The 11,568-nt window shown below is 41.6% G+C and overlaps 1 protein-coding gene across 1 annotated transcript; it reads left to right on the top strand.

The window, feature by feature from the left end:
* The first annotated feature begins 466 nt into the window (after window positions 1–466).
* Window positions 467–4,129, top strand: LOC117534606. The gene is made up of 2 exons (XM_034198845.1): window positions 467–1,225; window positions 1,863–4,129. Exons 1-2 carry the CDS (start codon window positions 911–913, stop codon window positions 2,652–2,654), a joined length of 1,107 nt encoding a protein of 368 aa, XP_034054736.1. The 5' UTR covers window positions 467–910; the 3' UTR covers window positions 2,655–4,129.
* The last annotated feature ends 7,439 nt before the right edge of the window (window positions 4,130–11,568 follow it).

An 11,568-nucleotide genomic window follows, 5' to 3' on the forward strand; every position in this document is an offset into this window, starting at 1 on the left:
TGCCAATTGACCCACAGTCAATGGTTCATGTACATGAACAGTTCATGAACAGTTCATATCCAGCCATTGAATTATATTCAGTGACTGGGTATGAACTGTTCATGAAGTTGTTATGAACAGTTCTTGATATGTTCATGAACCATGGTTAATTCATGAACAATTCTTGAAATGTTCTTGGTTGAATACTGAATATCCCTACACTCACTGAAAACTCCATTTCATGAATTGTTCATGAACCTGCCTAAAACCATATTCCATGAATTGTTCATGAACCATTCCAGAACAGGAGTTTCATGAGTAGTTCATGAACTGCCCTAGTGCCATTTAATGTTCATGGAACTTTCATGAACAGTTAATCAACTTTGTTATGAGCTGTTTATGAGCTGTTTATGAGCTGTTCATGAATATGGTTCACTAATATTCCATGAACTTTTCATGACAAGTTCATGAACAGTTCACTATCATCTCACCGGGGCCACAGCCAAATACATGGAGTCACTTCTGAAAACCGAACTCGAAATATCCGAAGAAACTCGGCTCCAGATCCAGCGCGCTCATAGAGCACTTGCCCGAAAACCGAGCGAAAGCTCTACTCCCAGATCAATCGTAGTGAATTTCCTCCAGTTCTAAATAAAAGAGATGGTTTTAAAGAAGGCTTGGCAGAAAAAGATACATGCAGGGGGCAAACAAATATTTTTCGACCACGACTATCCTACAGCCGTGGTCCAGAAGCGACGTGCATATTCAAGCATTAAAAAAATGCTGAAGGAAAAGGCAATCTCAGAAAAATACGGATCCACTGGAACACAGGAGTGAAGACCTATTATAGAGGCTTCCTAATGACGTCACGGGATTTCGCGTCAGACATCTTGGAGTACCACTCTACTGGCGGCAGCGGGAGCGTTCAAAAATGGCGAAAATTAAAGGCTACTACGAATCACTAAACCCGGAGGATAAGACCGTTTACAGAGAAAAATTTGCGTTGATTGGTTCGGTGGACCCTTATTTGATTCCCGTTAAGGATTACAGCACCGATATAAATTCATGGCCTTCACTTTCCTACTGTGATATCGTGAACTACCTGTTTTGTTTGCCTATTCCATTGTACACCATGGAGGAAATGAAGGCGTACAAAGGACTCGAGGCACATAACCAGGTCACATCCGGGTGGATCCGCGACGTTTGCGTTGCATATCAAGGAGATGTGGCTGTAATAGCTGGAAAAGTGAGTAAATATTTCGTGAGGTCCTCTTCAGCTGGCTTTTTAAATATCCCTAAAGTCCCCCAAAATAAAATGGGTGAGGCTGCTTTTATCCACTACGCTACCAAGAAATATCAGAGGCCAACTCAGTGGACATTTTTAAACACCAGCTTTTATTTTTGTTGTACCTATATGTTATTTTATAGGGATATTGTTGCATCAATAAACGTAGTCTTGTGTCTTATTATTTATTTGTATTATCATACCTTTTACCTCCTCGTGTCTCTTAACCTGTTAAAATGTTATATGTTGTTGCTATGCTGCATGTACCTGTAAAGGTCTTAACATCTGATCTGAGGGGAATTTCTTGTGGTTTATTTTTAACTTGTGATGTGTGCCATTTTGTAAAGCACTTTGAGCTACATGTGCTTTATGAAAAGGGCTTTATAAATAAAGCTTTATTATATATTGCAATATATTTATATTACAAAAGTTGTGAACCTATTCTTGGTTGTCAGCTTCTGTTATGGGCTACATATGACAATAACTGACCACCCACTGGTTGTGTAAACAATCAGTATTTGAAAGTAAAGTTGGACCAAAATATTGGTGGTTCTAAATAGTCAACAATCCAATAATATTTTTGTATTTTATTTTTCAGGTATTGCATTCTCAGAGTATTGGGACGCCGCCAACATGTCCGTGGGTACTGATGAAGAAGGATGGTGCAGTCATCACAGCTAACTGCAACTGCAAGACTGGTTTGGGATCAACATGTACCCATGTTGCATCTCTCCTTTTCTACATAGAAACATCTATACGGATACGTGATGCCAAGACAGTTACCCAGGAAAAGGCGTATTGGCTTCTACCTGGATCAGTGAAGGATGTAACACCTTCCCCTGTTGCTGACATTGACTTTACTTCGGCTAAAACCCGAAGGAATCGTTTAAGCCAAGCAATTGACAGCCTTGGTGATGCAGCTAATTTAACAACAACAACAACACCACTTTTACGTCACTCGAGGGAGATTCCAAAAGCGACAGATGCTGAGCAACAGTCTTTCCTGGCATCACTGAAATCTACTGGAAGGAAGTGTGCAATATTGACAATCTCAGCTCCACACAATGCCAATTTTGTCCCAAAAGTAACATTTCCTAAGCCGCTTTCTAGTTTAAAAAGTGAGAACTGCCTAGAAATGGACCATAAAGCCCTTACAGAACATTGCCAAGGGATCAATGTAGCTATCACCAAGCAGGAGGCGGATGTCATTGAGAAGGCCACAAAAACACAGGCCAAATCCAAACTCTGGTATCGATACAGAGCTGGGCGGATTACAGCATCTCGTATGAAGGCAGCATGTTCAACAAGTGCAACTAAACCATCGCTTAGCTTGATTAAAGCTATTTGTTACCCAGAAGCTACACAATTTAAAACTGCAGCTACTGAATAGGGATGTAATCACGAGAAATCAGCACGTGAAGATTACATTAGAATTATGAATCAACATGACGGTTTCATTTGCCAGGACTCTGGGCTCGTGTTATCTCCAACATTTCCATATTTAGGTGCTACTCCAGATGGTGTTGTGTCCTGCAAGTGCTGTGGTGTAGTTGTTTTGGAAATGAAATGCCCCTATTGTGTTGCTGCACTGTCAGACCATACATGTCTGGAATCACGTGATGGACAGGACAGGCTGAAGAAGACCCATGTCTATTTCTATCAAGTGCAGACCCAGTTATTTCTATGTGATGTTGAATATGCTGACTTTGTTCTGTGGGTGAATGGAAAGATTCATCTTGAACGCATAACCCCAGATATTGACTTTTGGGAGAAGGTATATCCCAAAGCTCATTAATTCTTTCAGAAGGTCATTCTCCTCGAGTTGAGTGGGCAATTCTTCACCAGAATTTCCAGTGTAACTACACCAGTCTCCATTACTGCACCAAAAAGGCCTCTCTGCCTGATACCAGACCCTGCTCTATGTGCCACTCTGACTCAGCCAACCGATACCCAACCACTGATACCCAAGTGGTGCCTTTGTCGTGGAGAGGAAAAGCTTCCCATGATAGGATGTGATAACACAAATTGTGAAACTACCTGATTTCATTTTGAATGTGTTGGTATAACAGTTGCCCTCAAAGGAAGCTGGTATTGTGACAAATGTCATCAGCATGTCCCCTCTCAAAAGAAACAGAAGTATTAATCAATCTGAATGACAGTGTATATATGTATTTGATTGAACATGTTTCTTTTACATCACATCTATATAAAGAACATGTAAGTGTAACAATCAAAAAAGGTTGTGCACACTGAAATGACACAAAAAGCATCATTATTTAAACTGACACTCAAAGAGCAAAACCTCAGCTCAAATATCCAAAACTCTAAACACATGTTCAGCTCTGCACCCAATTTGCAATTCAACTTTCCACTTTTAGAAAAGTAAAAGTATAACAACAGTATATTTGTGTTTCTGCACATATTTTGGAGACTTGAACAATCTTTATTTGCAGAATTCTCTATATCAAACGCCATAAAAGATGAGTGTGCTTGAGCACGATGGTGTGTAGTTGGTTTTACAAAATGTCTTGTGCTATGAATGAAGTGTGTGCCATTTGGTGCAAAAGTTTGGTTTTGGTAAGTGTTTATGGTGCAGTGCTTCATTCTGCAGTATATATCAGGTGTTTTGCACTTTGTGTGTATGGTTTTGTGAATTGTGTTTAGTGTTTTGTGAAAATAAGCCCTGCTTTCAAAAAATGTGTTATAGCATTGAAAAAAACTGTAATATGGACACAATGTTAATCTATCTCTGTTATGTGAGGTGATCTCTGCAGCTTACAGTTAAAGGAGCATGTACTTGTTTTTCACCCTTTTTCACTGGGTACATTGGAAACCTGTAATAAATATAATACTTTGCCCTTTCAATTGTTTTTTTCAAAATGTATTTACCCAAGCTTAAATATTCTACCAGTACTATTCCAGTGCGCAGTGCAGGTCTGAAACCACATTCAAGCAATTTGGGATGTGTCCAATCTGACAATAGAAAACCTGAGAGAAAAACATTAATCTTCCATGCCTGAAAACAGCTTAAATAATTTTTCAAACATTCCCCTACACAACCAACCCCCAAATCACTTTTCTGATTATCAAGACATTTAATTGACCAAGTACAACATTGACAATAATGTAATAATAATTACAATACAAACATGTAATATTTTTAAATCTGATATGGGTTGATTGGGATGTAACAATATAAAGGCTCAATCAACGGGTATTACAGTGTCACACAAATGATTCAGGTCGCAGCACACTTCAGCTATTTTATCCATCAATGTAATCCCATCTACATCTTTAGAAAGTAAAAAAATCTATAGGAATTGGTCCTCCCAAAATGGTATATCGCTGCCTTACACATCCTGTGACACGCTCAACATGAATTCGCACGTTAGCAATTTTCCTTGTGTCAATAACATCTTTCATTGATAATTGTTTCCGGCCTTTGATGAATGCAGGCACCTTAACCTCAGCACACATGAAACCCACTGAGTCACTTATATTGAAACCTCGGTCTGCCAAAATCAAATCACCAGGCAAAATGTTATCTAAGAAGCCATCATTTTCTGTAATATGCTTATCACTGGACCTGCCACCCCATGCCCTTGAAATGAATGATATAACACCCTGCGGACAGATTCCTATCAGAAATGTTATGGTGTTGTGATGTTTGTAGTTTGACCAAGTCTGAGCCCGTGCCATTACATTTGATGGCCGTCAATGAAAACTTCAAAGCAGTCTATTATAACAGCCACTTTAGTACCAAAATGAGTGCGGAAATCCATAGGCATTGTCAGTTGGAGTTCCTCCCGAGATGGCCACTTCAAAAGGAAACTCATACGTTTGAACATGACGTCGATAATTAAGGTAAACACACGGGATACTGTAGATGTGGATGTGTTGTATTTATAAGACAACTCTTGCAGGGGTTGGTTTAATCTTAATTTCATTAGTGTCAGTATAAATTGTTGAAATTTAGACAGTGAACTCTTAGCGTTCACACTGATGTGCAGTTCCACAAGATTGTACACCATCATTAGAATGGCAAAAGTAGGAAGTCCCGTGCAGAATCGCACACGGTCATCATCGCCCTTAAATGTACTCTGAAATTGTGGACTTTACAAGCTTTTCTTTTAAGTTAACATTTTCTGTTGTTGCATTATTAATTTCAAATGACATTTTGTCAATCATTTTACCAGTCAAATCAGTCTGAGTTGCAGTGCCAGTCTCTGGTTCAATCACTCCTTCTTCTTCCCCAGTGGCTCCCAGGACTGGTGCGGGCTCTTCTGGAAATGGTATATCAGATACCATGCTGTAGAGATCAAGTAGCGCGATGGATGACCTTTTTCTGGCGCGTTTATACCTGGCATGTGTAGCAGGGGAAGGTGCTTTAATTCTCTTGTGGCCCCCCAATTTGACAGACGGTGCCCAGTCAGGATGATTTTTGTCAAAAACTGCCACTGGTTTACCTGCAAATAAATCAGAGTGTAGGTCAGTTATATCCTAGGTGAACTGTTAATTAATACAAATGTGACCTCTTTTGACAGGCAAAGTCAGACTTTAGATATATTTAAAATGCTGGTGTCAAGACATTGGAACATGACAAATAATTGAGGAAACAAAAAGCCTCTGAAAAGGTGCCAGGGAATGTACAACCTTCACTGTTTACATATAATCAAATGGCCAGTAGGGGGAGGAATTACTTTAAATTACAGTTAAACGAAGCACTGCAGGGGATTGACAGACTGGTGTGAAGATGACCTGAGCCAAGGGATGACTTTACTTTGTAGATACTCCACAATCTGATATGTCGATCGATGACACAGACTCCAGGATTCCTATTTCCTTGTTAAGATACATGTCCTAGTACGTGGGTTGTATGTTGATTTTGAATGTTTGTATGTAAAACCTGACCTGACCTGACATGAAATGATCCCCACAAACGCGAGTATAGTTGTGGTTGGATGGTTTGAGATCCTCCCGTCCGATCCTATTGAGCCATTTTTCCCGTCTACGCTTTGAAAGTTCATGTGTTGCTTCACCCTGGTGTGTTATAACCGCCGGCAGCCTGTAAAATGACTTTGGCCCCCTGTTTCGATCACCTCTGTTGCGGCAGCCAACAGAAGTTAACCATTATATGCAGTGCTGGAATTGGGCCGGTACTCACCGGTACGCAGTACCGGCACTTCTGGTTCTGACCCATGGAGTACCGGCACTTCTTGCTCAGTACCGGCATGCTGGCGGTACTCCGGTACTCATGCACCGTGCCAGTACTCAACACTCTCCCGCCGTTCTTATTATACATCCATATATATATATACAGCCGCCCGGTACTCAGTAGATGAGTCATGAGGTGCCGAACGGACATTCTCATCGCTCTAACCGCTGGAGTTTCACAGCGGCTGTCAGCTGTTTACTCCTGTCATTCAAACAGAACGTGCTGGAGAGGGGGCGGGGCTTATCTTCTCCATGTAAATACTGTGGTGGAAACGACTATGTCAAAATTAACCTATTTGACCGTGATTTAATAGTAATACACGTTTCAAAATAATAATAATAATAATGCCGAAGTAACAACATACTGAAAACTGTTAGTAAAACCATGTTTTAATGCTTTACAATTTACATACCTAGATGCACGTGTGTTGTGTTTATGCAGTGCAACTCCCACCCAGTGGGTGGCTATGTAGAGTGATAGAACAGAGCAGGCACGCCCCCGAGAGAAGGAAAGCAAGTCACGTCACAAATTAGCATTTCTAAAATGTTAGCGTGGATTAATAAAAGTGCAAAAAGACAGCGGTTGTCGCAGGAAGAAACTTCAAATACAGAGAATGCTGTGCCTGTGTTGGAAATTGTGTCTGATGGGGAGCTTTCTTTGGTTGATCCTCCTGCTCCAAGTTCTAGTGCATTAGCATTAGCACTAGCTCCGCCGCCTCCTCCAGAGCCTCTAAAGTTAGCTGCTGCTGGCGCAACTGCCACCACCAACACCGGGCAAAGCGATGCACCTGACTGCTGGACAACGGACCAGGTGCAATATTTTTGCAAGACCAATGCATGGCTCCTTCTTAAAGATAAGAAGCTAGGATGTCGGATATGCAGAGATGTCAAATCTTTGGGAATACACACTGGACAAGGACTGAAACTGTCAACTGAATGGGGTGAGTGTGCAGTGTCTCATTTCGGTGTTGACAAGGGCAAACAACAAGCTAGCCTGAGAAAAAAAATCAAAGAACATAAAGAATCACAAGCCCATGTAAAAGCTGCTGACATCCTTACATCTGCTTCACGTGAAACTATTCAACATCAAGTGCAGTCTATGCATAAATCTGAATTAGACACCACTATCAGAGTTTTTCGAACGGCATATAAAATTGGCAAACATAGCCGGCCATTCACAGACATGCCAATTGATTTGAATGTACAGAAACTGAATGGGCTGAACGTGGGCAGGGTTTTGCACTCCAATAAAACCTGTGGCGAAATCATCGACCACATAGCTCATGAGCTGAAGAAAAAAATGGCAAAAGACATTACAGAAAACCAAAGAAAACTCTGTGTTTTGGTCGATGAATCTACCACTATTAGTGGTAAAACGGTGCTTGTTGTGTGTCTACGCTCAGCATTAGCTGATGCTGAGCCCGAAACGTTTTTTTGGGAGCTGATCGAGTTGGATGGAACAACGGCTGATGACATCACAAAGGCGTTAATGGAGTGTCTTGGAAGAGATTTTAACGAGGACTTTTTAGGTCAGTGTTTCGTTTCTTTTGCATGTGATGGGGCTTCAGTCATGCTAGGGAAGAGAACAGGCGTTGCTACCCAGTTGTGTAGTAAATTCCCAAGCCTGTTTGTGTGGCACTATTCCAATCATCGTCTAGAGCTGGCAGTTGGGGATGTGGTCAAGGAGGTCTCAGGGCTCAATCATTTCCAGATCTTTTTTGACAAACTCTATTCCTTGTTCCATGCCTCCCCCAAAAATCAGAGGCAGTTAGCGCAGTGTGCGCAAGCAGTCGGACAGCGTCTCCTGGTGATAGGGCGTGTTTTGTCCATCCGCTGGGTGGCTTCAAGTGAAAGGAGCGTCAGAGCAGTCTGGGAAAACTACCGAGTGCTTCATGATCACTTCACAAATGCTGCAAACGACACGAGCAGGGATTCCAGAGACAGAGCAAAGTACAAGGGCCTGGATGATGTGCTCACATCTGCAACGTTTGTCAGCAATCTGGGACTGATGTACGATGCGCTCACAGAGCTCAGCGACCTCTCTCGGCAACTCCAAAAAAGAGAGATGACACTGCCTACAGCAGATAGGCTCTTAACTCGAGAAATACGAGTTTTTGAATCCATGGTCACCATGCCTGGCCCACACATGACTACAGTTCATACAGCTCTAGCTGAGAAGTCCTTCAAGGGTGTTGCCCTGCGTGAGAATGGCAGGCTTGTACAGATTCATGCAGGTCAGTTTTTCCGCAGTATGGTAGAGAATCTGAGACACAGAATGACTTCCACAACCTCCTCTCATGTCAGCACAAGAGAAATCCCATTACATGGCCGGGAGGCCCGGGACAATCAGCTAATCCAGGACATGAAAGTTATCCATCCTGGAAGTTGGCCTGAAGAGGAGTTAGACGTACAGTATGGGGACGTAGAGGTGCTACGTTTGTGCGAAGTGCTGAAAGTGGACAGAAGAGAGACTGTTCAGGGCTTTCGCGAATACAAGGAAACCAGGGCATCCCGTACACCTGCTGCCATGGAGCCTCTACTGAAAGCAGTCCGAACCATCGCTGTCTCCACTAGTGAGTGTGAGCGGGCATTCAGCTGCATGAAATGAAATGCATGTAATGGACCATCACTAGGACAGTTCAATCCGGAACAGTATGTGAGGTCCTGGCTGGCAAAGGGAAGGAGAAGTGCTGATGAAAGAGCCTGTCCAGCTCCAGCCCCTGATACTGATGTCCCCAAGGCCTTCTGGAGCCTTTTCTAACAATGTGAAGTATATTGCAAAGCAGCTCACCCAGTGAGAAGACTTTTGGCATAATGTGCCGATTTGTACAGATCCTGGAGATAGAAGGACTTCAGACCAACCAGGGAGTTATCTGATCAGCTTGGTGTTCAATGTAACTCTTTACCATGGCTCAGACTTTGTTACTTGCAGTTACAGTTTCTCATTTTAGATTGTGCAAATTTTGCATTTGTTTTTACATGTTCTTTGTTCATGCTCTTTATCATTTTTCTGAGTTGGAAAGTTAGATTGCATCATAGTTTACTTTATACATATTTGTATTCTTCAGTGGTGAAGTATATTGCAAAGCAGCTCAGCCATGTGAGAAGACTTTTGGCACTTTTTTTCGTTTTTCGTTTTCTGAGTTGGAAAGTTAGATTGCATTCAAAATGTACAGAAATACTTAATTTTGTTAAAGCTTTTTATAAAAAATGCTTCTGACCAGAGCTTTGTTTCCTTGTCATTAATGTTGAACACCACCAGAGGGGCTCTCACCTGAAAGGTCTCTGCTTCATGTGTCTTCAGCAGAAGATCTAGACTTTGATTGCTATATTTTCAGTTAATATTGACCTTACTGAGCTTTAGCCATATCCGCTGCCTATCATAAAAAATGTTAAGTACAGTGAACCTTTCTAAAATATACAGTAGTAAAGAGACAAACCCACCAGCATTATAGTAGCCAAATTCTTGTTTGTGGGCTGTATATATAAAATTGACTTGAAAAAGTTGCTGATTTTAGAGTACTGGCACCTTTTTCATTCCAATTCAAGCACTGATTATATGTCCGGTAAAAAACAGTTATGACGTATTACGGTGTCTGTTTTGGTACTCCAGTATGGCCGTTGGACTAGGGTTGCCAACTTCCAGAAATGGAAAAACGGGACACAGGCAGCGCGCGAAGATTTTCGGGTTTCTGGCGGATTTAGTTACTTTTTTTTGTTACTTTATTTCGGTTTTAGGGTTAGGGTTATGTTATTTAATTATTTTGGGGGAGCCAGCCCCCTAGGGTTCGAGGGGTCAAACCCCTCAAAACCCTCAAAATGCATAGAAAACTATGCATACCTATAACACAATACAAACACAATGGTCTTACAGCTGCATTAGGCTACTACATCACATTGTACATCAGCATGTTCAAATCGGATAGGTGGGCACTAGGGACATCTGGGCACCTCGATGTACAATTGGTTATTTTGTCCAAAATGTTAAAAAATAAATATTTGAAAAATGGTATTAAGTAATGCAAAGTATACATGATGTGAACATGCACGGTACACATAGGCGGCGCGTGAGGCTCAGGTTTGGGAAGGCTAAATAACTTTTTTTTTCATCTTACGCTGCCCGCCTCCGGCGTCTATAGAAAAGAGATCAACTCAGTGAAAGCACCGCCTGCTGACCGATCAGAGCTCAGTGTGCGGAGTTTAAATCTATCAAGTCATATTACAGGATAAAGGAAATGCAGTTTAAACTGCCGTATGCAGAGAAGACGCCGACGTGTCGCACTTATCATTCATATCACACTGACATCACATCATCAATCAGATCATCGATCTCACATCGATATCACAATATTTCCTTATCTGAGTCAGCTTCTCGAGCCGTATCTGGCCGTGCAACACTTAGTTACATTGTCACATATACTGTATGCAGACGTATTATTTTAAGCAACACATTAAGTTGACGAAGCACTCAACTCAAATGTAATAAAGTCAGATCCCCTCGTGTTTTAGATGGGGCAGTATCATAAAACTGTTGTACGCTTTCAAACACTCGGTAGTTTATTTTTTAACGAGTTGTTCTGTATTCTCCTTGCAGGTGCAACTATGTGGCTTGTATCCTGGATTATATGTTTAAGTCATCATGGATGTTTAAAGTTCATATTTGTCTAATATTAGTTTACTTTTCATTAATGAAGTATGACACTGCGCTGTCAGTACACTTGTCCCTGTTTGTGATTGGTCAAATGTAGCTAACCCCGCCCCTTTCATGAACGCGTTCTCAGCTGGAGAGAGAAACCCTGGCTTGATTTACCGAGTTGATAACCAGCGCCGTAGGACCGTTTAGCGAGATCGCGTTTGTTAGGGTTAGTTAAGATAACTCAAACATATCCAGGGTATGTTGAACTGGCTTCGTGGTACAGGGCACAGGTGGCTGCATAGCAGCGCTAATGTCAAAGACATTATATTTTTATTTTACCAGGATGCAGTTACACAAATATTTGGGAAGGCTTAGCCTTCCCTAGCCTACAGCACCCGCCGCCCCTGACGGTACATCATTATTAGACTTAATGTTATCCTTCAACCAACCATTT

Source organism: Gymnodraco acuticeps, unplaced genomic scaffold, assembly GCF_902827175.1.
Source record: "Gymnodraco acuticeps unplaced genomic scaffold, fGymAcu1.1, whole genome shotgun sequence".
Lineage (NCBI taxonomy): Eukaryota > Metazoa > Chordata > Actinopteri > Perciformes > Bathydraconidae > Gymnodraco > Gymnodraco acuticeps.